The sequence below is a fragment of the Suricata suricatta genome, chromosome 9, assembly GCF_006229205.1.
Source record: "Suricata suricatta isolate VVHF042 chromosome 9, meerkat_22Aug2017_6uvM2_HiC, whole genome shotgun sequence".
Lineage (NCBI taxonomy): Eukaryota > Metazoa > Chordata > Mammalia > Carnivora > Herpestidae > Suricata > Suricata suricatta.
In genome coordinates, this window is record NC_043708.1 from 104,587,373 (window position 1) to 104,614,767 (window position 27,395).

General features: G+C 41.2%; 2 protein-coding genes across 2 annotated transcripts in view; one reads left to right on the forward strand and one right to left on the reverse strand.

The window, feature by feature from the left end:
- AAGAB (alpha and gamma adaptin binding protein) overlaps positions 1–27,395 on the reverse strand; it is a 272,788-nt gene that overhangs the window by 206,731 nt on the left and 38,662 nt on the right. The gene's annotated exons all lie outside the window — the stretch shown is intronic.
- Positions 1–27,395, forward strand: part of IQCH (IQ motif containing H) — a 205,999-nt gene that overhangs the window by 155,322 nt on the left and 23,282 nt on the right. The window contains exons 17-18 of the mRNA XM_029950214.1: positions 218–504; positions 24,490–24,660. Of these exons, the coding sequence (XP_029806074.1) occupies positions 218–504; positions 24,490–24,660 (458 nt within the window). The remainder of the gene's footprint in view (positions 1–217; positions 505–24,489; positions 24,661–27,395) is intronic.

The window sequence follows — 27,395 nt, forward strand, 5'->3', positions numbered from 1 at the left end:
CACAACACTCTGGTGAGGTAGGCTTTATTATGCCCATTTTATAGATGAGGAAAAGGAAGTTCAAAGAATTGAAACTACTTACATAAAGTTCACAAGACATGGCAGATGCAGGATCTGAGTCCCAGTCCAAAGCCACACCCTGGGCTTCTCTTCCTGTGCTAAGTGGACACAATCCATGTGAGTACGCCTTTATACCTACTCATGTTTTTCCCACCAGGAGGCGTGGTGGAAGCATATCCACCTGCAGAAAGTATCACCAACCTGACAGTTGACATGCTGATAGAGCCCAATGGAGAAATCAGAGTGTTGTCGACGGGGGACCAGATTCATGCAGAAGGCCCCTTCATCAATTCTGGTACCACCATGCCTCAGACCTCAGTGGATCCCCAAGTTCTCAGTTCTTTGTGCCTCAAAATTGGAAATGCGTGTAAAAGGAGAGGTGTGGTTGGTTACTTTTCTATAGACCTGGTGACATTTATTGATGCAAGCACCATGGAGCAGCAGGTAAGTTAATGCCACGTGAAATATGAAAATATGTAAACACCCCATATTGCTGTTCCCACGCAATAGGGGATATCAGGGAGTTTCTCAGATTCAGTGCCACTTGCATGAGCTGACTCTGCAAATTCAGCATTTATGGTGTCTGTGCCCAAGGTCTACTCGTTTGGGTAGAGTTGGAGTTTCAATGACTGCAGCTCATCCCAACCAGCCTGTCGATGGGGCCTCAGTTCTGCCCATTAGTGTCTTATCATGAGGCTATCCTATGCCATCCAGGGATAGAACTTGTCTAAGGCTTGTGCTTAAATAGAATGTCAATCCCTAGAAAGGAGTTGAGAGTCCTTGTTTCCCTTCCTCTCCTTATCAGGAGTTCACCAGTAACTTAGGCTGTCTATTTTGTCTTCTAACAAATGTACTGAGCCATATTTCATCAATATAAAAAGGTCTTGATAATAATATGATGAATATCATGTGCCCCCTACTCAGCTTAAGAAATAAGGTGGTACCAGTCCTGCCTCCAGGCCTGTGCACTCCTTGCTGGTCCTCTTGATGCAGCCCTTTCTCCCAGAGGCTTACATTTGGGGCTCTGAGGCCTGTCCAGAGACTTATGCTTTGGCAGTGCATGGAGGAACCCATAAATAATTGTTTTGTTTTGCATGTTTTTAAACTTTCTATAGATTATGACACACTACATATTGTTATCATTCTATAGCATGGTTTTATGTATTCAATGTTTCATCTGTAACAAGTCTTCATATGCACATGTGCGGCTCTGATGTATAAGGTCTAATAACTTTGGCCTTTTTGCTTTGCTTCTCACCTTCCCCCAGTTATAATGTTTAGATTCCCAATACTACTTCACAAGACTTGTTTTTAAAAATGTTCAGTTCCTCTTCTGTGAGTGCTGGGTGACCTCTGTCTACAGGATGACATGGCCTCTGCCCTCTCCTGATATCCTCTGGCCACCCAACATTGTAAATGCACTTTAGTTGTTTTATATTCATTTTTCTTGGTTTTATGATTCTTCATTTCAGTCAGATGATGGTTTCAAAGTGAGAGTTTATGTTTTGGGCAGCTTTCAGCTTGCTCGATAATCATTTTCCATTTGCCTTCCTGGGCCCTCCATCGGTTTTGCGTTCCTTTCTCAGATTCGCACATTGAGAGAGAAGGGGACAAACTGAAGGGCATCTACAAACCTACCTGGGGCCAAGGGAGGACAGAAGCGTGTGCTCTGGTGAAAGAGCTTGGTGGCAGGGAAGCAGGGGACACTTCCCTCCCCAAATATTTGTCGTGAGGAAGAAGGACTAAATCTGTGATCCCTGGGGTGGTGGGAGGCTGGAGCTATGGGGACTGTTGAATCGTGATTTCTATTATGCAAGTTTGGTATGGGGAAAATTGCATGGCAGTGAGACGGATCTTCAAACACGGAGCTGGTCCTACCCTGGGCTTACTATCCTTCCAGGCTTCAGGGATTAAGGTCCCACCCTTCACTTGGCTGGTCCCATGTGCCCTGCCAGCCTTTTCTCACCTAACCCCCTTCTTTTTCTCTCTCCTAACCACACTGGCCTCTCTCAGTTCCCCTTACTCATCATACTACCTCCTGCCACAGGGCCTTTATATGTGCTGCCCCTCTGCCTGAAATGCTCTTGCCTCTTCTTTTTCACCTTGTTAATACCCCACCCATCCATAATAATTCAGCTAAAGCCACACTTTCTTAGAGAAGCCTTCCCTCACCTCCCTGACAAAGTCAAATTCACCTGTTTTGAGTTCTCATATCACCTTCCCATCACTTTACCTTAGTGACGTTTTAAGCTTATTTACATGATTACCTGATTACAGCTGGCTTCCTCTGTAGACTGTACGCTCCCTGAGGAAATATACAATGTTTGTTTTTGCTCCCCACTCAATTCTCAGCACTATTTCTGCCCTGGCCTGAAGTAGGTGTTGAGTAAATATGTGTTAAAAGAATGAATGAACGAACAACAGAGGTATTCTAGCAGACACTAGATAGATGTGGTGCCAAGGCTTTTAGAGAATGAATTCAGGCATCAGTTGAAGGATGAGATAAATAAATATTAACCCATGATTCTGTGATTTGATCATATTATGACCCCTCATTGTCTCATCCTGTTAATACTTGAGGATATGGTCATTTGTGTTATGATTTTCAATAGAACATTGGAGGAAGTGCTCAGTGAATACACCAAAGGGTGTTTCTACATTGGCAAGGGAAGTATATTAGCTCTGTGTGTGTATATATAATAAAATATAATAATGTAATACACATAAACATATATAATTAAATATAAGTATAAATATAATAAAAGTATAAATAATAAAACACAAATATAAATACAATTTTATAAATTTATAAAACTTTTATATATAACATATATAAAAAATACTTGGGATAAAATCACTGTCATACTCTCTAGTCAGTTTGCAAGTAACATCACTTTCGGGAGAGTTATTTCTCTCCTAGTGGGCAGGCTGTCTGGTACCAGTGAAGAGACAGACATATTATCAATGCCTCATTTTTGCCAGTCTAACAAGGAAAGCAAAATGTTATCTTGTTGTCCCTCAGTATTTCCTTGATTTTCAGTGATGATGCACATCTTTTCATGGTTGTTGCCTCTTTATATATTGCATCTTACTTGCCTTCTCATGTCTTTTACCCACTTAAATTGGACTATATATATGTTGGAACATAATATAAACGTCCATTTGTAGAAGCTGTTTGTACATAAGCAATTCTTATTGGTTGTTACGTGTTACAAATATGTTCTCCTAGATTGTCATTTGTGGCTTTCCTCTCTTTTATCCAGCCATGTTTTCTACCATAAAATCATTATTTTTTCCTTTCTCATTGATTAGTAATATTTTATAGAAAGGTGTTCCAAGAGTTCAGCAATATTTTATTCCCCATCAAATTTCCACCCACAAAACTTAACAACCATTGCCAACTTTCTCTTGAGTCCACCATCACTGTGATTGTGGTAATTTTCTATTTCTATCATGCTTTCTACATTTATTAATTGGCAATCTACTGTAAGCAAGAGTTTTTCCTTCTCCATCTTTAATTCATGTATGTATGTATGCATACAGTTATTTATACTAGTTGGAATTTGTAAGTTTCTATTTTCTTCAGTCAATTACATTTTGATGTTTTCCTGATTTTGATGCTTAATTGTCCCATATCTCACTGCTAGGAGAACGTCAGAGATGTTCTTGTGTCCTTTTGACATGTCCCCATCATTCTTTGTGAGTGCTGTCTTAATTTCTAGCACAAAGGGATATTCCAGGTTCAACTCACATTTCCCCGTCCCAGACCTGGGATTAACCCAGAGCCTGGGATCCTTTTAGGGGAAGATGGTATTAAGATTTGGGCTGTTAGTACTTTCATTGCTACTAGAGTTTTGAGTGCTTCTGGTCTCTCTCAGTGGACAGAGTTTGAAAGTATATGTTTTATATATGTACCACACACACACACACACACACACACACACACACACACAAATGCATCTATAACTATTCCTATATCTATCAGTGTATATATTTTATTTTAAAAATTTTTAATGTTTATTTATGTTTGAGAGACAGAATGTGAGCAGAGGAGGGGCAGAGAGAGAGGGAGACACAAAATCTGAAGCAGGTTCAGGCTCTAAGCTGACAAGAGAGAGCCTGATGCAGGGCTCGAACCCACAACCTGTGAGATCATGACCTGAGCTGAAGTCAGACGCTTAACTGACTGAGCCACCCAGGCACTCCTATCAGTGTGCATTCCTGCTAATCTAACACTTCAGGATTCTTTCCAGACTTGCTTTTCCACACTTAAAAATAAACACCTTCTCCAAAGTAAGAAACCGGAATCTCTTTATCCTCAGTACGTGTACTTATTTGCTCAATCAATTCATTTATTCAGTGTACCAACCTCCCAAACAACCCTGTTTTCTTCACCTGCCACATCTGTGCCCATTCCTGCCCCCCCGTACTTGGACACCGAATGCTGTCATCTGTGTTTTATTTGTGATGTCGTCATACTCAAGTTTCAAATAGTCGATCTAGCTCTTTTTTTAAATTACTATATTACTTTGAGCTTATAATTTCTTTTTCTTATCCTTGGTTTTCTCAGCTATGAAGTTAGCTTATCTGACTTCTGAGAAACCTTCCCGTTCAAAAATTACGTATTTTAATATTTTTATAGTACTTATTTTTGTATTCAAAATTTATATTAAGGATGAATCTACTTTTTGGAAATATCACAAAGAAATAATCACAAAGGTTTATGTATACATATGTCAATTAGAACATTATTAAGGATAGTAAAAATTTTCAAATAACCTAAATTCCAATAATAGGGAATTTTTAAAGCAAATTATGACAGAGCAATAGAACCAAATGCTATGAAAACAGTAAAACTTCAGTTTTTGAAGAATATTTAGCAGGAAACTTTATAGAATAGTTGGAAGACTAAAATGCAGATCACAAAACAACATATGCAACATGTTAACCATTTTATAAAAAGAAAAAAAACATATGTATGCAGAGCAAAAAGAACCTAAAAAAATATACTAAGAAGTTACAAGTCATTATTTCTGGATTGGAAGATTGAGGGTGTGGCAGGCAGAGTGACGGACCCAAATACGTCCTAAGCCCTGAAGTCTGTGCGTGTTACATATGCAGTAACACAACGATGCGATTAATTTAAGGGTCTTGTGAGGGAAGATTAGCTTGAATTATGCAGGTGGCCAATGTAATCACAAGGGTTCTGCTGGCTTTGAAAACAGAGGAAGTGACAGTGAGCCGGGGAAAGCAGCCGCCTCTAGAAGACAGAAAAAGCAAGGACACAGATGCTCCACCCGCCCCCCCCCCCAGGAGGAATAAAGCACACTGACACTTTGATTTTAGCCCAGTGAGACGTCTGACTTCTGACCTGTTAAGTGACTAAGTTTATAGCAACTTGTTACAGCAGCCATAGAAAACTAATACAGAGTGATTTCTGTTTTGTTCTTTCTGCTTTCTGCATTTGCATTTTCAAAAGTAAGCATTATTGGGGTGCCTGGGTGGCTTAGTCCGTTAAGAGTCCGACTCTTGATTTCAGCTCAGGTCATGATCTCATGGTTCTTAAGATCATTCCCCATATGGGGCTCTGTGCTGGCAGTGCGGAGCCTGCTTGGGATTCTCTCTCTTCCTCTCTCTCTCTCTGTCTCTCTTTCTCTCTCAAAATAAATAAAAGACCTTTAAAAAATCTTTTTAAATGTAACAATTATTATATTTATAATCAAAAAATATATAAATAATGATAATTCAAACCTGTATAGAATGTAATAGCTTGCACGTTCATGTTCATGACCTTATGTCCCACATGACACATGTCCCACAACAGACGCAGGAGGCAGAAAGCTGGGATAGTGCATGCATCTCAGATTCTTGCTCTCTGATCCCACTGGGCCCTCTAACTCAGTCTGGTAAAAGCAAAGGCGACTGGAAGCCCAAAAAAAATAGAGATAAGATGACAATGGTGCACCAAGGATAGGCCCACAATTGTGAATTGACTCCAAATAAGAGTTAAGAGTGTGGAAAATCCTGTTCAGCCTTAAGGAGACGAGGGTGAGGTTCTAAGGTAGCTGTATGGAGGAAAAGTTTTGGATGCACAAGGTTTATATATTGGGAACATCAGCCAGAACACAGGGTCATTGGGAATAAAAGGAAAAGGGTCAGCAAATGAATCTCAGGGATGTAAAGTACAGATCAGGGAATGCAGTCAATAACATTATAATAACTTTGTATTGGGACACATGGTAACTAGGCTTATCACCATGAGCATTTAGTCATGTGTATAAAAGTCAAATCACTATGTTGTACACCTGAAACTAATATAATACTGTATACCAACTATACTTTTTGGAAACTAGGAAAAAGGCCAGTCCCCGGGAAATGGAGGTGGTAGGAGCATAGTAGAAAACCACCTCTGCCAGTGAATTTATATACAAAGTTCCAGTACCCTAGGAATGAGTCAATTCCAAGTTTTCAGAGACTCCATGCAGAATACACAGAACTACAAAGCAGCCACACTGGAGATCTGGTCTTCCACTGAGAGGAGGGGCCAGCTCTGTCCCATATCACCATAGAGGGATCCGAGCCTTAAACAAAGAGCTGCAACTATTACCCAAATGGGTCCTGGAGCCAGGGCTCATTTGACGGGTGGTATCCACTGGGTTCCAGGAGGGGCATGAAACACCTACCAAAGGCCTCAGATTAAAGAGAAACTGATGTGTTCATTAAATAAGTACTTCCCAACAGCTTACTCCAGCCCCGTGCTAGCAGCGGAGGGAACAGAGATATAAACAAGACCTGCTCCCTGTTGTGAGGAAGCTCATTTCGCATCCATCACCTGATTTCATCTGATACACACGCACCACAATCGATTTTTACTCTTACTGGTTCCTAGGCATAAATACTGCCTCCATGCGATTTGTAAATCCTCTAGAAGATACACTGGACCTTACATTTTTTGCCTCTTTGTGATGTCTAACACAATGATAGTCACATGTTAGCCAGTTGGTTGATGGACTCTTGGAGCTCCTAGTAAATCCAGATCTGCTGATCTTACCTTCTCACTTCTGGGAAATTCTAAAGTAAAGAACTAGTATTTATTGAGCATCTATTACGTATAAGCCATTTTGGTTGGTGCCAGAGAGGCTGCAAAAATGCAAAAGAAGTGGAGGCTTGCCCTTAGGGAATTTACAATCTAGTTGGGGAGTCAGACTCAAAAAATGAATTACAAGTAAAAACACAAGTGACAAACGCATAGAACAATAAAAGAGATATCAAAAAGGTAATGTCAGTCTAACTGCCTTCTGTTTGCAGCAATCAAGAAAGGTACCGAGTAGGTAGGATTTGAGCTGAAAGACAATTAGGATTGGAAGGAAGGTAAGAAAGAGTGTATTCCAAGTGGGAAAGGTACTGTGAAGGTTGGTGGTAGAAGAACACAAAACCCATGTGACAGGAAGATCTAAGTTTTATAGACATCATATCTGACTTGCCTCCTACAAATACACATTTACATATCATCCTCCAGTTCCTTTTCTTTATATAAAGTCACTAAACAGATTGGCAAAGATGTTTTCCGTTGAAATTTCCAGATTAAAAACTTGTTCATTTTTAGGTAATTGTGAACATTTAAAGTAATTACTTCTGTTATGATCATTGATTGTTATTGCTTTAAATAAAAGGGGGGGGATAAGAAATGCAATTTTCAAGGAAAGAGTTTAAATGAAAATGGCCTTGAGCAACTAGCCGAGGCCCTTCCTAGATACAAAAGGTAGCTACAGAAGGAAGTAGGACACATTGTGAGGAAAGACAAAAACAGAGACCCCGACATTCATCAGAGAATATCCCACACAGTCTAAAAACTGTCCTGAAGAATGTCTAATACAAATACATCGGCTTAGAATAGAAAAAAGAGATTGCTGAGAATATTTTCATCATGATGGGTAACAAGTTCTGGCTCCAATCTGTCCATTAACCAGTTGTGATACTTTAGGCAACTCACTGGACCTCTCTGAGCCTCATTTTTTCCTTGACAAATGGTGACTTCCTGACCTCCTTCCCACAGGAAGATTTGAGAGGCTGAGCTGATAGAAGGTTCTATTCTTATTAAATCAAATGGCATAATCACATGTAAAACTGTCACCTGAGCCCTCAGCAGGTTCTCAAACTGTGAGTGGAATCTGAATTGAATTAGCATTATTTTTAAAAGTCAGTGAGCATTATCATCGTCTCAAAGTGATATATAAGCATCAAAAATGAATCTACTTATTTCAGAGAATAGAAAAACCAAGGTCTATGGAAATATCATAATTCCTTCTTATTCATTGCTGTATACCCAGCACCTAGCACCACGTCTAGCATATAACAGAGCCACAATAAATATTTATTAAATGAATGAATGAATACTTCTCTCTGAGTCCTCCTCTAGTACTCTCATTTGCAAGGTCTCCCTATCTCTGCTTTCAAGATATACAAGGTATTCGCCAAGGAACTCAATGAGATTTACTTTTTCTCTTTAGGGAAGGTATTTTATTTATATATAAGAAGGTTAACAGTTTATATCTAAATTAAAATTTAATAGGCCTTTGGTATAAACAGCAGTGCCTATTATTCAGTGTTTTTAAATGCTATAATAGGCACATTGTTAATCACAAATTAATACCTACTGAAGGGAAAATAGATCCCAAAGGATTTTTGAAGCATTAGAGTAAAAGACCTGTCCCTTTAAAAGGTCTGCATCTTCATATCAATGAAAGAGACCTGCAATGTTCAAGTAATAATAATGATGATGGTGAAGATGATGACTCCTACAATAAGCACAAAGCCAATGATGACAATAAATTTTACAGTAAGAATTACAATTCCGTTTCTTAACACTGATAGCTCAGGTAAACTGGTGGCCAATTTTGCTATGCATAACATTACCATACGCAACAGTCCTTAAACGTTGGGTTAACCCCCTTCTGTTGTAAACCTTAGCCTTCAGAAAGAATGAACCCAAGCCTAAATATCATGTCTTGGGTAGAACTTTGGTTGGTCTACATATAATAGACCCAGTTCCTCTACTATATCCAGTCGTCCCAGGACTTCGGATGTTCACTCTCATCATGGAAGATCCTTGCTTCCTTTCAAATGAAGCCCAGAAACTTCTCCCTGGACTTTGAGGTCTTTAACTAACTTTAACCACCAGAAACATTGCCAGGGCAGGGGAAATCTGGGCACTCACACTGCATCCTGCATTTCTGAGGAGGTACCACATATTTGTAGGACTCAGGATGGCAGCAGGTAGGGGGAAAGGAAAAGGCTCCCTACTAATGCTAAGAAAGACCAGAAGACTTTTCCACATACATGAGTTTAACAGCTTGTCCACCAGCATCACAAAACCAAAGCTAAGTGGCCCTTTCCTACTTCTAGTTGTCACCTGTGGTCAAAACTTTTCATGTGATAAAGTTTCGCTTTCGAAGTTGTCCTTAACATTCATTTTAACCTAATGAGGGCTTGTACAAAGTACATGCCATCCATACATAATGTTGGGTTGACAACATACAAGGTAGTTTGCTCTAGGCCTCACTCATTTCTTAAAACACCCCTGAATCATCCCCTTCCCACCATGTGGCACTAACTGCTTTTCTCATCGATCATGTCCAAAGTACTCTCCAAGAGAAGCAAGCTGACCTGCTTGGGGGCCCCCTTGTTCAAAAAATGCATTCTCATCCTGCCCCCCACATGTCTCTTTCATTCCTATCACTTGCCTTTCCTTTATTTTCTGTCAGTATATAACAGTCCATCTTTCAAAATATTTCAAAATCCAATTCCTCATGGAAAGCCACCTTAACTAATCCCTTCAACTGTCACTTCATTTTCTAGCCTTTCAGAGCACAAATATAGTACTGATGGTCAGAGTAATTATTAATGATAATATTAACTATTTATTGAATTATTGTCATCTGCCACACACTCTGTTTTGTATTTTACATTGTAGGATTCCTAATCCTTAACTCTGAGAAGTGGGTGTTATTATCATCCCTAATTTACAAATGAAGAAACTGAGGCTAGAGTGACATGTTCAAGGTCACATGGCTATAAAGTGACAAATCCAAGATTCAAACCATGACTTAGCTGGCTGACGAATCTGTGCTCTTTCAGCAGATGCTTCCTGTGGTACTGCACTTAATTGATGGTGACATTCTTTGTAAGCCTCTCCCCCTCCTCCACCACCATCACCAAAGAAAATGTATGTTTCTCTTGTATATCCTCAATATGCTTGTTGAATTGAGTTGAACAGCTTAAAGCCAGAAAACACATATCCTATTTTTTTAAATATATTCCATCCTTGTGCTGTGCACATAAGGTAATCATTAAATGTTAATGACTAAGTGAAATGGAATAAAATCAGTGTTGTGGTAGCCGTTTTTAAGCTTTAAGAGTTTAAATGAGCAAGCCCATACACAGCACCACAGCTGGGAGCACCATATTGCCATTAAGCCAGAAGGTGGATTAACGGGATGGGAACATTTGAAAACAGACACCACAAGAATGGTTAAATCAGTTTCCCAAACCACTTTCTACAAGTAGCTACTGCTTTTCCCCCATAATAATTTCACAATAATTAGCCTGTTAGGTGAGAAATCCCAGGCAAAAAACCTGATGTCAGAAGAGTTTAGAATGGCCACTAGGTATTGAGCCAAAGTTGAACATGACACGGACAACAGGTAGAGTCATTCCAATCCATCTGATCCAAATGTAAGAGAACTGCCATCTATTATGAGCTTCATCTTTCAGGGTAAATGCCTTTGTTCTTTCCACTAGATTGATGAAATGCAATCTCACATTCCAATACAAATGGATATCAAAATATGTATTTGGTGAGGAATAGTGTCTTATGCTACCAATTTCTGCTTCCTTTTGCTTTCTTTACTCATAGCACAAAATTTCCTACTTTTTGCCAAAACCTTACTATGTAGCTTTTTAACTTAATTAAATATATAGGCAATTACTGACACCATCTGTCTTCATAGAAAAAGAACAAGAAGTGACACAAAAGACTGGGATTCTGAAGGGAATATTTAGCAAACAAAGTCTTCTAGCTCCACTATAGTGATATTTATTTTTAGAAGCCCTTATGTTATTTTAAATCATTTATGTTTCTTAGAAATAATGAATTTGAGCTATACTTACAATAAGGTGGCTTTGGTATGATTTTTTTAAAAGGAAAATATCAAGTAATCCATTGCTTTTTCAGTAAAACAAAAACTTAAACATGCTGTTGAACATCTGTTACCAGTATAGTCTAACACAGCACTTAAAATCCTTTAAAGTCCCTGAAAACCTTTATAAAGTTACATGAATCTTTTGCATAAATAGAACTGTTTTAACAATATGTATATTCCTTTAAACATATATTTTGCTTTCTTAAAGATAAGATTCATTGTGTTGCCTATTGTTCCAAGCTCTTATAAATCAATAAATAAAATGGCTTCCCTTCTTGGTGAAGTGGGTCTCCCCGTACCACGCCACATTCCTAGCCCGCACTAGAGTGCTTCCTTATTTACGTCTGGGTGGTTTTTTTTTTTTTTAACCTTTTTTGATGCCTCTCCACAAATGTCTTACCATGTAAATGATATCAAACCAACCCACTGAAACTTGATCAGTCTAAATTAGGAACCCCTACAAAATACAAGTCCAAATAAAACAACAAAATTCAGCCCCCACAGGGAGAGCATAGGCAGGATATACAAAGGAATTATAGAGAAGCATCACATACGGCTCCAAGAAGAACAAGGGAAATGGCAGTTTCCACCAAGGAGGACAACTGGGTTCTCCTACAGCAACTCCCTGAGCTGGAAGAGCAGGTTTTTGAACACACGGGGCAGCAACCGAGTGTCCTACATAAAAAACGAAGGGTACAGGATGACAGGACATCAATACAAAGAAGATACTTTTCAAAGAAATACCTATAAAACTTCTTTTCATATTAAAGACATGGTATACCAAAGACGTTGCAATCTCAGATTTGAGGGGGGAAAGACCCATGTATATATATTGCATTTTTTTATTCACTTGTTGATGAAGGAAATATGAAGAAAACGAGTTCCACAGTTACTTTCTGCAAATTGTTTGCAGACTGTATAAAATGCTTAAATTAGTAGAGGCAAAACTGAAAATTCACACTTATCTGCCATGACTTTTGAATCTTCTGGCTCATGCTGCTGAGTGGAAGCTGCATATTCAGAAACAGGGCACTGAATTTTAAAAGAAGCAATGGGGAGAAGGAGGGAGGGAAGAAGGAGGGAAATACCTCTTTTAATGCTGGTTCTTTCATTTGCTGGAAATTGAACCCAGGGATGAATAGTGTCAGAAGGGGTCAGTTAGAGCAGCCTCTGGGGTGAAGCTCACTGGAACAGAGGCCAAAGTAGGAGCAGAGCCCTGACAAGTAAGCTAGGACTGAGGAACATTTATTCAGGTGAAACTACAGGGTGATTTTTCAGTCAGGAGCTACTCAATTGGAATTTTTCCCAAATTCTAAAGCTCCACCCATACATTTCTGGAAAGTGCCACAGGACTTTCATTGATCATGGGTAGGAACCTTGGCTTTCTGCCTACACTGAAAGACAGTATTTCTTTGTCTTTATATGTCTCCTTTATTATAGGCTCTCAAAGTGCTCTACAGACAAATAATGGGGACCATGAGGTAGAAAGGTGTTAAGTGGCTTGCCCGAAGTCCCACAGTAAATCACGGGCCTTCCTCTGGATTCAGAACCACCTAGTAGGTGGTGGAGCTTCTGGGTGTGACTGCTGGCATCATGGTGCCCTCTCACATCCAAACATTTGTTTCCCTGCTAGGTGGAGAGAAATTTTCAAGATCAAGGACAGGAGAGAAAGCCTGGACTTCAGAGTACAGCAAAGCTAGATTGAATCCTAGCTCCGCAGCTTAGTTGTAGAACTTGGCACATTTCTGGGTCCTTTGAGCCTTCACTTCCACTTAAAAAAAAAAAGTGAGACAGAGAAAGAGCATGAGCTGGGGAGGGGCCGAGAGAGAGGGAGACAGAGAATTCCAGCACAGAGCTCCAACGGGGTCTCAAACTCAGAAACCGTAAGATCACAACCTAAGCCAATGACAAGAATTGGATGCTTAGCCAACTGAGCCACCCAAGTGCCCCTGACTTTCAGTTCTATAAATTGGGGATGTTAGTATTTGCCTCACAAAGTTGTGAGGATGACATAAGAAAATACCAAAGTGCATTTTGCATGATAGACCTTAAATATACATTACTTTCCCTTCTTTTTCACTTCCCCAAATCTGCCTGCTAAAGTCTGTCCTCCACTTGGCCAAATGGCAACTTTTTAAATATTGCTGCCATCAAAGAAAGATGGTATATTGGCTTGATAGAGTGCTGAACCTTTCACACCAGAGTCGGAATCAGCTCACAGAATCGCCAAATCCAAAAGGTTCCATTATGACAAACATGGTACCTGGCACTCAGCCTTCTACTGTCACCAAATGAATCAGAATGTATTAGATTATTAGATTAACTTTATGGGAATGAGGAAGTGTCCCTGTGGAGATCCAAGTCACAGAAGGCAGGCTGAGGTGCTGGGAGGGCCCTGAAATGAGCGACAGAGAAGAAGAAGGGAAGTGGACATGTGTCAGACACAGCCACTTCCTTACACCAGCCCCGCCTCTCTTCTAGATTTAACCATACCAGCCCCACTCTGTCCACAAGCTGATACAAAATGAAGGCCTGCTGTGGGGTGTAGACATAAGCCCACTGAGTTTTAGAAAAGTGACACTGTGACCTCAGAGCTAATTGAGTCTTTTTGACATATGCTACTATATTATCCCTTCCAGCCCATGACTGTATATTGAGCCAAGGTATTAACCCTTGCTGGGTACTCTTTTGGTTTAGTGTATGTAGTAGATATTTTTCATTCACACATGGAAAACTTGTTAGGGTATAGACTTGAAGAATACCTCGGATAAATTCGAGGGCAGTTTGGAAGGGGGCTTATCACAGGCCTCCTCATTCAATCATTACTTACACACTCAACTAGATTCAAACAAGTAGGCATGCAAATTGTGTAGGTGTCCTTCCAAAAACTAGTCTCCTTGAGAACAGGTTCTGTGTGTGCATTAGCTTTATTGAGGTATCACTTGCCATAAAATCCATTCTTTTAAAATGCACCCTGCAATGGTTTTTAAGTATATTTGCAGAGTTTCACAACCATCACCATAATCTAATTTTAAACCATTTCCCTTACCCTAAGAAGACATTCTGAACCCATTAAAAATCATGTCCCATGCCCTCTATTCCCCAGCCACTGGAGACTGTTTTCTGCTTCTGTGGATTTCCCTGTTCTGGACATTTCATATAAACGAATCATACACTAGGTAGTCCTTTATGACTGGCTTCTTTCACTTGACATCATGCTTTCAAGGTTCATCCATGCCATATCAGTTATCAGGGCTCCATTCCTTTTAATGGCTAAATAATATCCTGTTGTCTGGACAGACCACATTTTGTTTATCTGCTCATCAGATGATGGACATTTGAGTTGCTTCCACTTTTTGACTAATATGAATAATGTTGCTGTGAATATTTGTGTGCAAGTTTATGAATGAGTATGTTTTCATTTTTCCTGGTTATAGTCCTAGGAGTAGAATGGATGTGTCATTTGGCAACTATAAGTTTACCTTTTTGAGAAACAGACAAACTGTTTTTTAACGTGGCTGCGCCATTTTACAATCTTGCTGGCAATGGATGGGGTTTCCAATTTTTCCGTATCTTTGCCAACACTTGTTACTGTCTCTTTTATTTCAGCCATCTGTGTAGGTTTAAAGTGGTATCTCTCCTGTCTGTGTTTTAAAAGGAAGACTTTTTCCCTTGTGTTATTTTTCCTTGCTTTATTGGTTATTGAGTAATCCAACAAAGATTTATTGTGCATACTTACATCAAGAGAGCTGTGCTAGTATTATGCGGGACGCAGATATGAATAAGACAAGTCTTGTTCTTGGTCTCATTCTCCTCTCTAAATGTAAATAAACTTGCCTTGGACTGGGAATCAAGAGCTCTGAGCTCTGATCTGAACTTGGGCTCCTGACCAGGGCCCTTCCCCTCTTGCAGCCTCAAGCCTAGAGTTGGAAGGGGACTGGACTAGACCAACTCCGTAGCTCAGACTGCCCATGTTTCTTGCCTACATATTTTGCAAGTGAGGTTGTTCTTTATATAAAAAAATAATAATAAATCTGATTTACTACAGATGTCAAATAAAGTGGGAAGGAAAGGCAAATCTCTGCTGCCAACTCACTGCACTGATGGGACCAGCACCATGTAATCATCCTGATCTCACTTTACACAAGTCTTCTGTGTCCACAATGACTGGGTACAGGGACCCTCCCCAGTGAGAGCCACAGAGCAGGAGCTTTCTGCTTTGAAAATTCACACAAAAGCCTGTTAGAGAGTGTTTGTAGTAACTTTAAAGGAATACTTCTTAACTAAGCAAATTATTCACCAGCCCTGACATTTATAGCATGAAAATTACAGGAGAATAACCATCTATGGTATGAGATTATTATATTGAATGGCCATGGAAGGAGCATATACAATTACTAATCCTAGAAACCTGTAATAGGTTATAAAAATTGGGTTTTTGTGTTTATTATAGTTTAATGCCTAATGTCAAAATAAGAAAATGGCCTTCTAAAAATTCATGATAAAAAAAGGAAATACTTAAAAAGAAAAAATAAATGAGTATGTAATTCTGTACCTTAATACAAATAATATTAGTTAGGCCATCGGTCTTGAAAGTAATAGAGGGAGGATCATAAATGTATATGAGTAGTGGAAGTAACTTGAAAAAGGAGGCAGAAAAGGCAAGAGTATATTAAAATTTTTATAATTTTTTTAAACAAAAGTGAAAAACATCAATAGAGCTGCTGACAATGCAGGTTTAATTTTCAGTATTTTCCATTTGGGATCCCCAATTAATTATAAATATAGTTCCTGCACACCCTGAAAGAACTTCCAAAGTCACAGAGAAGCTTCTAGCACTACAAAGCAACTGGACTATTAATGCTGGTGACTAGGTGTCTGGGAAAGAGCTGGATCGGGACTCGGGAAATGTGGGCTTTGATCCCAGATCTCCCCCTAATTGAGGGGCCTGAGCGAGACTGTTCATCTCCCAGAGTGGCATCCATAAAATGGGGACTTGGGAATGATGGAGGACATATTAGGTCTGTGGGACAGAATTGTTTAAGACCTCTCTGGGTCCTGAGTACTTTTGGTTTTAGAGAGCCCGTCACCCTACATCATATTAAATGTATTAAAATGCACTTTCATAGAATAGGATTTAGAAATAACTGTATGAGTTGTGTTGCATTTAACTAGCATGTCAAATTTGGTCAATATTTTTAAAACATTGATTACTTTCTGGTTTTTGTTTTATATTCGGGATCCAGTAACAACCCCCGAATCCAAATATGTTGAAGGCCTTTGAAAATCATGGAGACCCTAGGCGTGGTGGACTACTGGGTCCTGAGTGCGAAGTGGAGGGCCCAGATTTTCCGCTGTCTCTGACCCCACAGACGCCACAGGCCTGACAAGAGGCAGTGTCCAGAGTGGGTAGTACTGAAAATGGATACTGTGGTTGCTCAGAGACAGCCTTGTGAAGCTGTGATATAAATCGTGTCCAGAAGCATAAATAGAATTAATAGGGAGAGAGGGGAAGTCCTCCAAGAAATGCTAAGAGTCTCATTTGTTGATCAGGGCCCAGGGCGACTGCCCCACAGAAGGGCAACAGTAAGTAGTTCTCCTTAACCTTTCCAAGAGACTCGGCCATCCCAACAGCTGCCACTAGGTGGCAACCTGCCAAGATGCTGCAGTCCCCTCTGCCTTTCTACTGATTTTTAAAAATGTAATACATACAATTCTTACCAAATATCATAGTCATGTTAATATTTTGCTAACTGAATATTCTTACAGTGCAGTGTACCAAATTCTTTAAAATTACGTATCATGTATGTTGTTTACCACGATGGGGAGCTCAATGCTGTCTGCTGATCATCAACATGGGAAAGGATATCACTTAGTAGCTACTGAAGATGGTACATTCTCTGTATGATATACAGGATTCCAGAGCCTGGGTTTATTTTTTAAGTTTATTTATGTATTTGAGAGATACAGAGAGTTGGGAGAGGGGCAGAGAGAAATGGACAGACAGAGAATCCCAAGCAGGCTCCACACTGGCAGCATGGAGCCCAATGCAGGCCTCAAACTCGTGAACCACGAAATTGTGACCTGAGCCAAAACCAAGAGTCAGAATCCCAACCAACTGAGTCACTCAGGTGCCCCCAGAGCCTTTTTCTAACAGTATCTGAGAAGAGGTAAAACTGTTCCCTATCTCTGAGAAGCAGGCAAAAACACTAAAGTCAAGACCTGAGCAAGTAAGTTCTTATGGCTGCCCCTGACTCTGCTCCTGGCAAGGCTATGGGGAAGAAGTCAGGGTCCAAACAGATTTTTGTCTGCCAGACTTCACAAGTTTCTCTTGTAGTCACTGGATCCTCACAATCTCCCTCAGAGATAGAGGCCTACACAGATAGGTCTGTGTTAACATACAAGGAAGCTGAGGCCCCGAAAGAAGAAAGTTAAAGTCACACAGACAGCAAAGGCCAAGGCCAAGACTCCCAGTGAGGTCCTGTAACTCTGGTCCAGTGCTCCTGCCACTCCAGCAAAGCCACTTGCCTCCCTCCAGGCATAGGCCCTTTACTCTCCACTACCCTGAAACTGCAGTCACTTCTTTCCCTACCAAGCTGCCTCCATCTGTCTCAACCTTATTTCATCTTGGCCTAGACATGGTGAGAAGCATGGCCTCTAGGGAAGGCTTCATGCCCTGTTGGTTACGTAGACCAAGGTCTATAGGCCTTGCCTCTCCCCAGACAAAAGAGGGCCTTGAGCACAAGGCCCAAAAGTGACAACAGAGACAAAGGTGCCTCCCTAGCAGAGGTTGATTCTGCTCTATCCCTCTGCCCTGGCCAAACATATCTTCCTGCTGAGAAGGGAGAAAAGGTATCTGAGATCTCACTCTATCCTCTAGAACATCATTCAACAAAAACATCTCAAACTTACCACACCCAAATCTGAAATCGTGATTTTATGCTTTCAACTATTCCTCTAGCAATACCCCCTCCCCTTCCCCAGCACAGGGCAAAAGTCTTGAAGATATCCTGACTCCTCTCTCTTGCACACCCTGCATCCAGCCCATCAGTAAAGTCCATTAAGATGCAGTTTTGAAAGATACGTATAATATGACCACTTTTCTCACCCTCTGCTGTCCATGCTGACCCAGCCACCAGCATCTCTCACCCGGTTTATTGCAGTAGCCTCCTAACTGGCCTCCGTTTCCATCCTTGACCTCTCATGGTCCCTTCTCCCCACTAACAACCAGAGTAACCCTTTAAAGTTATGAGGTAGATCATGTTACTCCAGTGGAGTTTGTCCTCCAAAGTTGTAAGTAGGAAATAAGGCCTTTGCATATTACTTTGTCCACTGAGGACAGAGGGAACCTTGGCCTACCCATGCCTGTGTTTCCCAGCAAGCCGAGGGGCTGGGCTGGTGGCCTGGCCTCTTATAGCTCAGCTATAGCTACGGGGACCTATGGGTTTGACAGAGGGTTTGTTCTCACTCAATGGTGGATTTCCTGTCACACTGAAACTATGAAGAATGACAGGAAAACAGGCAGGAAGGTGGCACATGCATCTCTCAACCAAAGCAGGCTGCTTCAACGGCTGTTCCCTTCCCTGCGGTAGGTGACTTCTGAGTGCTTCATCTCCCACCTGCCTTAGCAAGAGAATCTGCCTATGGAGTGAGCATTCGTCACAATTCTCAGTCAGCCTCAGAGATGCATCTGTGAGGGAAGGTCCTTCAGGACTACCCTCCCCAGTGATTAGTCATGGAAAGTGTGGCCCAGGGCGACAACCTGCCAAGGATCAGGGATGTTTGTCAGATGCTGGTATCAAAGGTAGGACTTTCAGCAAGTCACATAGCCTGTCTGGATTTCAGGTCTTCTCCTTATGATAAAAGAAGATGATAAAGAAAAAGAAAAGAAAACCTAGAAATGAATGTGCAAAACATCTATGAATCCCTTCAAGCTCTGAAATTCTATGATTGTTCCCCAAATATTGTTTGATCTATAAATTAGTCTGTTGGTCCCTTAAGACCCAGATGTCCATAAGAGAAGGTTGGCAAGACCAAACTCTCTGCTACAAAAGTTTATTTGCCAAGTGCAGACAGTCACAGAACGTGCGCCTGGGTACATGTGCCCATATCTGTAGGCTTTGCCTCCCACCCACTCCGCCTGTCACAGGAAAAGAGGCCAACATGGCCAAGGTGAGTGCAGCCTTCACCTGCCTGGAACACCCAGACACCCAAGAAAAAAGGGTTCAATACGGGGCCCTTCTCCCACACCTTCACATGGGAGCATTTTCATTCCAAAATGAAGCACCTTTTCATCCCAAAGCTTGTGACTCAACTAGGATGCAAATAGCTTGCCTCTACCTGACCCTGTCTTCTGCTTGTCACATGCTTGTTTAAAGGTGAATAAGGTTGTTGCAATTTCTGGATTGCCTCCGGCCCTGTGTTCCCCCCACTCTGCCCCAGGTCTCCAGATGCTACAGCAAGGACTGAATCCAGCACAGTGCTGGTCAGAGTGGTGGAGAGCTGGGGCCTCTGAAGTACTCCCTGCCCCTCCCGCTAGCCCTGTCTCTTGCTGAAGTTGCAATGAGCTTTTTTGCAATCAATCTGATAGAAAATATAGCCCATGTGTAATTTTTCTTTTCTAGTACCCTTGTTTAAAAATGTAACAAAAAATAGATGAATGTGGTCTTTAAAATTTTTTTAATGTTTATTTCTAAGAGAGAAAGAAAGAGTGAAGGTGAGGAGGGTAGGGGCTGAGAAGGAGGGAGACACAGAATCAAAAGGAGGCTCCAGGCTTTGAACTGTCAGCACAGAGCCTGATATGGGTCTCAAACTCATGAACCATGAGATCATGATCTGAGCTGAAGTCAGACACTTAACCAACTGAGCCACACAGGTGCTCCTGAACATGGTCTTAATAATGTATTTTACTTAACCCAACATAACCAAAATATTATCATTTCAATGTTTAATCAGTATAAACTATTAGCAATGAGATATTTCACAGTAATTTTTACCTCCTCTTCAAAGTCCGTTACGTATTTTACATTTATAGCACATCTCAATTTGAACCAGCCACATTTTAAGGGCTCAATAACAAGTAGTTAGTGGCTACCATATTAGACAGTGGAATCTAGAATATACATGAATGTCTATATGTAATTGCACTTACTGCTTATATGCTGCTAAGATTAACCACTTGCTGTTAACATTGTGTTATATCCTCATATTCTCACCTAGGTTTTTTCTATGTATAATATTATTTTCACAAAGCTGAAGTCATATATCCTTCTCTTGCTATTTTGGGTATCTTCCTACACCATCAAAAGTTGTTCACAATCCTTATCTTTAGTGATAATATCATAGACTATCCCATCATTTAGATGTGTCATAATCTTTTTAACCAATACCCAAATGTTGGACAGCTGCAATCTTTCAGTCTTACAAGTAATGCTGACATAAGTATTTTGGTGTTACGTATCCTTTGTAAGGCCTTGATGCAAATGTCTCTAGGATTCTAGTCATTTTTAACAAAATGATTTTTACAGCAGCAGTGAGTCAAACAATTATGAACTAGTGATTTATGACTGGGAGCTGAGACCTTGTTTTCTCTTTCCACGTCTTTGATACCTGGCTCTGTAACCTAGGGCAAACGACTTCACTCCAACTTATAAAGTAAACTGATTGTGTTAGATGAGTTTTAAGGGTCTTTCCAACACTAAACTTCTGTGATGTTTTTCTCTCACCCTCATATCTAACTAATTAACCTGCCAAGCTAGTCATTACACGTCCTGCAAGTCACGTCAAAGTCACTCCCTAACATTTTAAAATCCATCCACTTTTCCCATCCCCACTCACAGGCCGCCATCAATGTTCCACTAAATTGTGATGGGCATATCCAGCGCAGAGAGAGATTAGGTTCTAAAGTTAACAATGAAATCCAAAATCCAGAATAGGATTAAATGAGGTATGTGTGAAAGCAAGAGGGTGACATAGAGGAGACACATAATCACTGTTTCCAATATTGGGATCTGACACCAGCTTATATAGGATCCTGATCCCTAAAAGTTGGAGTGGAGTTTGCAGTGAGGCATCAGAGGCGCTGAGGTGCCTGCTACAAACCCAGCCCTGCCCCATCCATGGGTCACATGGGAAGACAAAGGCTCAGCAGCTTCCCCCAAAGGGCTGACAGTTTAGAGGGGAAGACAGGAACCCCCATAAGCAAAACAAGCATGCCTCAGGCAGTGTCTTCAACGGAAAAACCAGATGGAGAACAGAACAATTATCTGAGCAATTCCTGCAAGCCTGCTGTTGAGGAAAAGGCTTGACGAAATTTGTTCTACTATTTCTTTTGTGAACCAAGGGTTTAGGGAAGTCTGGGGAAGCAAAACTACCTCAGCTCCAGAAAGAACGGAATTCTAGCCTGTGCTCTATGATCTTAAGCAAACCATGAAGGCACTTTTTGATCTCAGTCTCCTCATTGGTCAAACGGAAATAGAGTAATACCAACCTTGTCCAAATCCAACTGCCTACTGGATTGAGTTGTTGTGATGGTGAGAACAATGATTATGAATGGGAAAAATGGTTGTTAAAAGGGGCAATCTAACAACTAAAACAGGCAACTGAAAATGTGTCTCCTAAAATCCTACCTCTCAAGGAAATGCTTAGTGATCAAAAATAGCATTTGTATTGAACCTTATCACTTGTAAGGCAATTTTAGGTACACTTATTTTGTTTTCAAAGACCTGCATGATAGGTATTATATCATGTGCTCCTTTGACACTTGAGGGTACTGAGATTGAGGAAGTTTAATGACTTGGCCAAATTTTACACTACTTGTAAGGGCCGGATTGAGGCCCACTCCTCGGTTCTCCCTGTTCCCCTATGCTGTGCTGCCTTCCCATCAAAATCCTTATCACTAGGCGTGCACTCCTCATGATGAACACTGGTGATGTATGGACTTGTTGAATCACTATATTGCACACCTGAAACTACTACAACACTGAGTGTGAACTATGCTGGAATTAAAACTTTAAATATCACCAAAACATTAGTATTATTAATATAAATATTAATAATGTTTGTTATATGCATTATTATATATATAATATATATTACATTTCCCTTTAATCAAGGAGACAAAAACATCAAAAGAAAAACTGGAAAAAAGCGTCTGACATGCAAGACGGGCAATTCACTTTCTCGTATTAAGAAAAAGTAGCTGTCCCCATCTGATTTGCATTTTATGCCGTACAGCAGGAAATATTTAAGTTGACAAATAGGATATTTACAACTGCAACAGATACTTGGCAGTTAGTTTTTAACAATTGTTGCAAATGTGATTTATTTGCTATTATAAGAGGGCATTACTGTGTGAATATGACTCCTGAAATTAGCTTCAGTTTAGCAAGGGGCCTTGACAGCTTGACCTCTTAATATCCTTATAATGATGCCATTTACATTCAATGCTTACTCAAGTCACTCACTGCTACATTTGTTTGAGGAGTCCACTCTAGGGCAGATGTATTATGTATTTTAACACATAGAGTTAGTGTGTGGGGTACATGGAGGCCTTCGAAGAGGAAAACATGTTTAATCAAGTCTTCACAAAAATGTGATCGTTTCCAACTTCCTACAGTGAAAATGCGTTAATGCTAATTACAGTGTACTACAGATATACAATACTTCATGTTTTCTCCACAAGACATTTTCATGGCATGGATTATAGTAAACAAGGGCATGTTTTCATCCTCTGCAACTTTAGCTTTTAATGTGACTGGGAAACTGGTACAGGTTAAGGAATGGCTGGGCTAAGATCAGTGCCATCTCTGCCAGCAGGGAATGGGACAAGGGTAGACTTGGAGCCAGAGAAAACTAGATTCAAATCCCAGCTTGGCCATTTCCTGGCTATGTGGACTCTCTCTGAACCTGTTTCTTCACCTATGACATGGGACTGTTATTTTTGAGGTTATTATAAAGATCTGGGATGTTTGTGAAGCACCTAGCACTTTGTAGGTGCTTAAGACCTGGGAGCCAGTCATATTTGGTTGTTTGTCCAAGCTCGAGTGTCACCTTCTCCATGACAGAGACCTGACTTCACTAGACAAATCCAGTAGAGCTTTGTTCCATCCCTTTAGTATATCACATATTACATTGTGTTGTAAATGACTGAATATATATTATCTTTCTTCTCCTTGATGGAAGAACCTTTGCCTCTTTACTTTTGCCTCTCTACTAACTAGCACAATAGGCTTGGACTTGCGTTCACTAGCCTTGAGCATTGAACAAAGGAGGATTCTGGGGTGCTCCTGGATTCAGTGTGGGGGCGGGCATGACAAAGACAATTAAGGATGATGGTTCACTCCAGGAGAGGGGAGAGGTAGTACATGACCCACTTCTGTCATTGCTGGTTTATAGTAGATGCCCAGTAAATATCCATCAAAGGAATTAATGGACTGACCTAAATATCAAGTGGCTTACAATAACTTATTGCTCACATATGTCTATTTTTCAAAGCATTTTCATTTTTATTGCATCATCATATTCTTCTAATAGCCCTGCTGTTCAGGTAGGATGGGTGTTCTTATAGCTCTTGTTTCCCAATTGAGGATACTGTGGCTTCATGGGGTGCTGAAATGATTTTCCCACACTCATGGTAAATGGTGGTCACACTGAGACATATAGGCCAACCATGAGTTTCCCTAAAGTTTCATAGTGAGATTTGCTGGCACTGATTTTTCTGGAATCAGGACAGTTTTCCCTGTTTTCCTATTCACCCCTTGTTCCTCTTCTGTCTTCTCTTTAGGCCCCATCCTCTGAAGCTTCTGTCTAGTTTCATTTTTCTCAGCAGAAAACATTGCACAACTAGGGAACTCATCCAGGGTGATAACTGGCTGGGCCAAGACCAGTGCCATCTTCTTCCTTCTAGAAACAGCAAGCCACAGGCAGGAGAGTCAAAGTCCCCATGAGCCTTCTGGAACCCAGCATCTCCATCAGATTATCTAGGCCAGGTGCTTTCATTTTTGTAACTTTTCACAAGAACCTTCAATCTTATGGTTGGAATCAGATCAAAGGCTCCCATCCTTCAGTTGCAAAAGCAACTGCAACGGAAGCAAAAGCATCTACTCCATTCAGTCACATGTACACTGGTTTGGTTGGGTCCGACGTGGTTTGGGCTGGTGAGGGTTGGTTGGGGCTCTCTCCCGGTTGCTGATCTCACCTTCACTTCTGTGCCTCCTGTTTTAATCAGGTGTGGGCAACAGGTCTCAGACTCTCATACAGTGACCAGCTGGCCCTGACTCAGCTCACCTTATATCTGACCAACGGCCATCTGGACTGCAGTTTGAGCACCCTCAAAGTGCCCATCTTTGTTCCCAAGAAAGAGAAGAAAATGAGCTCCCGTAAGGCCCTCTCAGTGCCGGTAAGCAACAGAAGCTTCCTGATTCCCCTTGGTGTTCAGTAACACTCAACTGCCTCTTCCTGAGCTCTGGCTACATGCCCAGCTCTGAATATAGAGAAGAAAGAACCCCAGGCAAGCCACTTAGCCTCTCCAAAATGGGTTTCTAGAATACGAGTGTATTGGCCAGAGGAAAAGAAGGGAGAGGGTGTTCCAGAAAGGGACAATACCATACTGGAGGGATGAACGAGCATGGGGCTTTCCAAGGGTAGGTCTGTTGGGGCATTTCCCTTCATTTCTTCTCATCTTGCTTCCCTGGACAAATTCTTCAATTACCAGCAGCTTCTGACAAAACCCATTTGTTTTTCTAGCTCCAATCTCATTTTTGAGCTCCAGACTCCTAGATCCACCATTCCATGGAACTTCTCTAGAATCCTCAGAGTCAAGCTGTCTCAAATTGCATTCATTGTCTCTCCTCCCCCTATATTTCCTCATGGAGGGTCCTGCCAGAGGCTGATTGGATACCGCCACCCCTATATTCGATCAACACCAGCTCATGTTGATGTTAGCCTCAACTCTGACCCCTCCTCTCCGTTCACAAAGATATGCCTTAGTTTTGCTCCACACTAAGATTCCCTGCCTCCTTCCTGTCTCTCCCCTCAGCCTATCCATCCATACAGTCAAGGTGGTCAAGGTGAAAAGCAAATCTGACTGTGCTACTCCCCTACTTAAGATTTTGAAAGAATTTCTGTCATCTTCAGGAAAATTCCAACTTCTCAGCAGGGATAACAAGAGCCTTCATGACCTTCCTCTTTCCCAGGCCCCAACCTCCCATCTCATCACTAGCCCCACTGCCAGTGTGGCTGGGGCCAGCAGTCTTATGACTGGTTGAGGTTTACCAATCTTAGCACTCAGGGGAACAAAACACAAATCTCCATGGAGACAATGGGCTAGGTTGTTTTGGGAGAAGGTGAACAGGGGTCAAGTGGACCAGATGGTGCTTAGTGTACATGGAATATGAGAGCAAATAGGGGCTCTGGCTACAGCTGCTCTGACTGCTGCCAGAGGGCTTCTGCTGCCTCTCCCGTAACAGTGGACTTCATACCCTTTCCGCAAATGAAAATCTACTTGAGATGCTAATATATCAAACATAAAAGAATTCCAGTGGTTAGTAGGACCTGTACTTGTGCCCTAAAGATGCTTTTTTTCCAGAGCACAATCTCCTGCTTCTCTGCTGAGCCTTTTCAGGTCCAAGAGATATCTCTGGATTTAAAGAACCCTTGTTCTTTGACTCTCGCCAGTGTCCCTAAAATCACCTTCCTTGGCAGAAACAGCATACATTTGGAAGGGGTAGCCTGGAGTGGGTATTAGATGTCTTGGGGGCTTAGTCAGCAGCCTCCTTCTCAATCCACTTGTCCAATGAGTTACCCTTGGTCATAGGAAACCCCTTGATCTCCTTGCTTGTTAAGAAAGTAACAGAGTTGGACTGGGGAGGAGAAATTGGTTCCTTTTAAGTAGGTCCCAGAACCTTGCTGAGAATCTACCAGGTCCAACTCCACCTGTGGCCCCTCTCCTCACCTAAGGGGCTTACAGGACCCCTAAGTTCAATGATGGACAGAGGGACAGCAGTAATACTTGAGCCTTCTGATCTAGCAAACCTAACTCCATGCCATTGCTAAAAGGAAGCTGGAAACTGAGTTAGTATTCAATACAAGACTTTCAAAGACAATTTGCTGCATTTAAGTATGTTGTTTCAGAAGGCTGTAAGCAGTTGTACTTTGAATTAGAAGCACTCTCCCATTTTCCCCATCTTGCCTATAGGTTTCAATCCTAGCTACAGGCAACATACGAGAATTCTCCTATGATCAAGAGTCTTAAACACTTCTAGGAATTGCCTGCACTCAGGAGGGAAACGTTATGATCTTCAATAATTCAAATGTCTCTACAATACTAAAGAAAAGCTATGCAGGTTTTCTGATGTAGGGATAAATTGGAAGTGCTTTTGGTTTTAGAAAGATAAATGGATGTTCTCACCCTGGTACCACCATGCATGTGTGCGTGCGTGCATACACACCTGATAGGCCATTTTTAAAAGAAGCATCCATACATGCACACACAATGCAATTTACAACCAAACTGAAGCTTCCTGAACAAGTGTGAACAGGCTATGATGCCATCAGATTTATGATCATTCAGCTGACAGCCCCCTTTGAAGACTGAAATAAAAGGAAAGAAACTGATAAAACGGCAATGATAAAGAAGGCGTATTTAGGACTAATGCCTACAAAATGCTGCTGGTTTGGACCTTGTCCTTTAAATAATATGCAGACAGGAGTGGTGGCGAAGGTGCGGGGTAGGGAAGCAGAGACTCTTCTGGGCTCGGCAAAGAGCTCTTGCCCCAAATCAGAAACAGGTGGCAAAGAACTGTCATCCAGACCCAGTCAGCCCAGGTGTATGGGCTTCCGATCCAATGTCCTCTACAATTAACTGCTTGAAGGCAGAAACCAGGTCACATGAGCTCCAGACACGCATGTTTTAGAAAAGAAAAGGAGTCACCTAACGACATTTGCACTTTTAATTAACATTCTGTCAGAATGAGCATAAAGCATTATTACCCTTTGCAATCATTCTTACTCCTCCTCTCTCTGTGCACTCTCCGCACCACAGGTGGTGAGTGGCCAAAAGGGACCATGTTTGCAAACATCTTAAAACAGCCCAAGTCATTTATAAGCATTTTAACAGCACATGATCTGTAATGA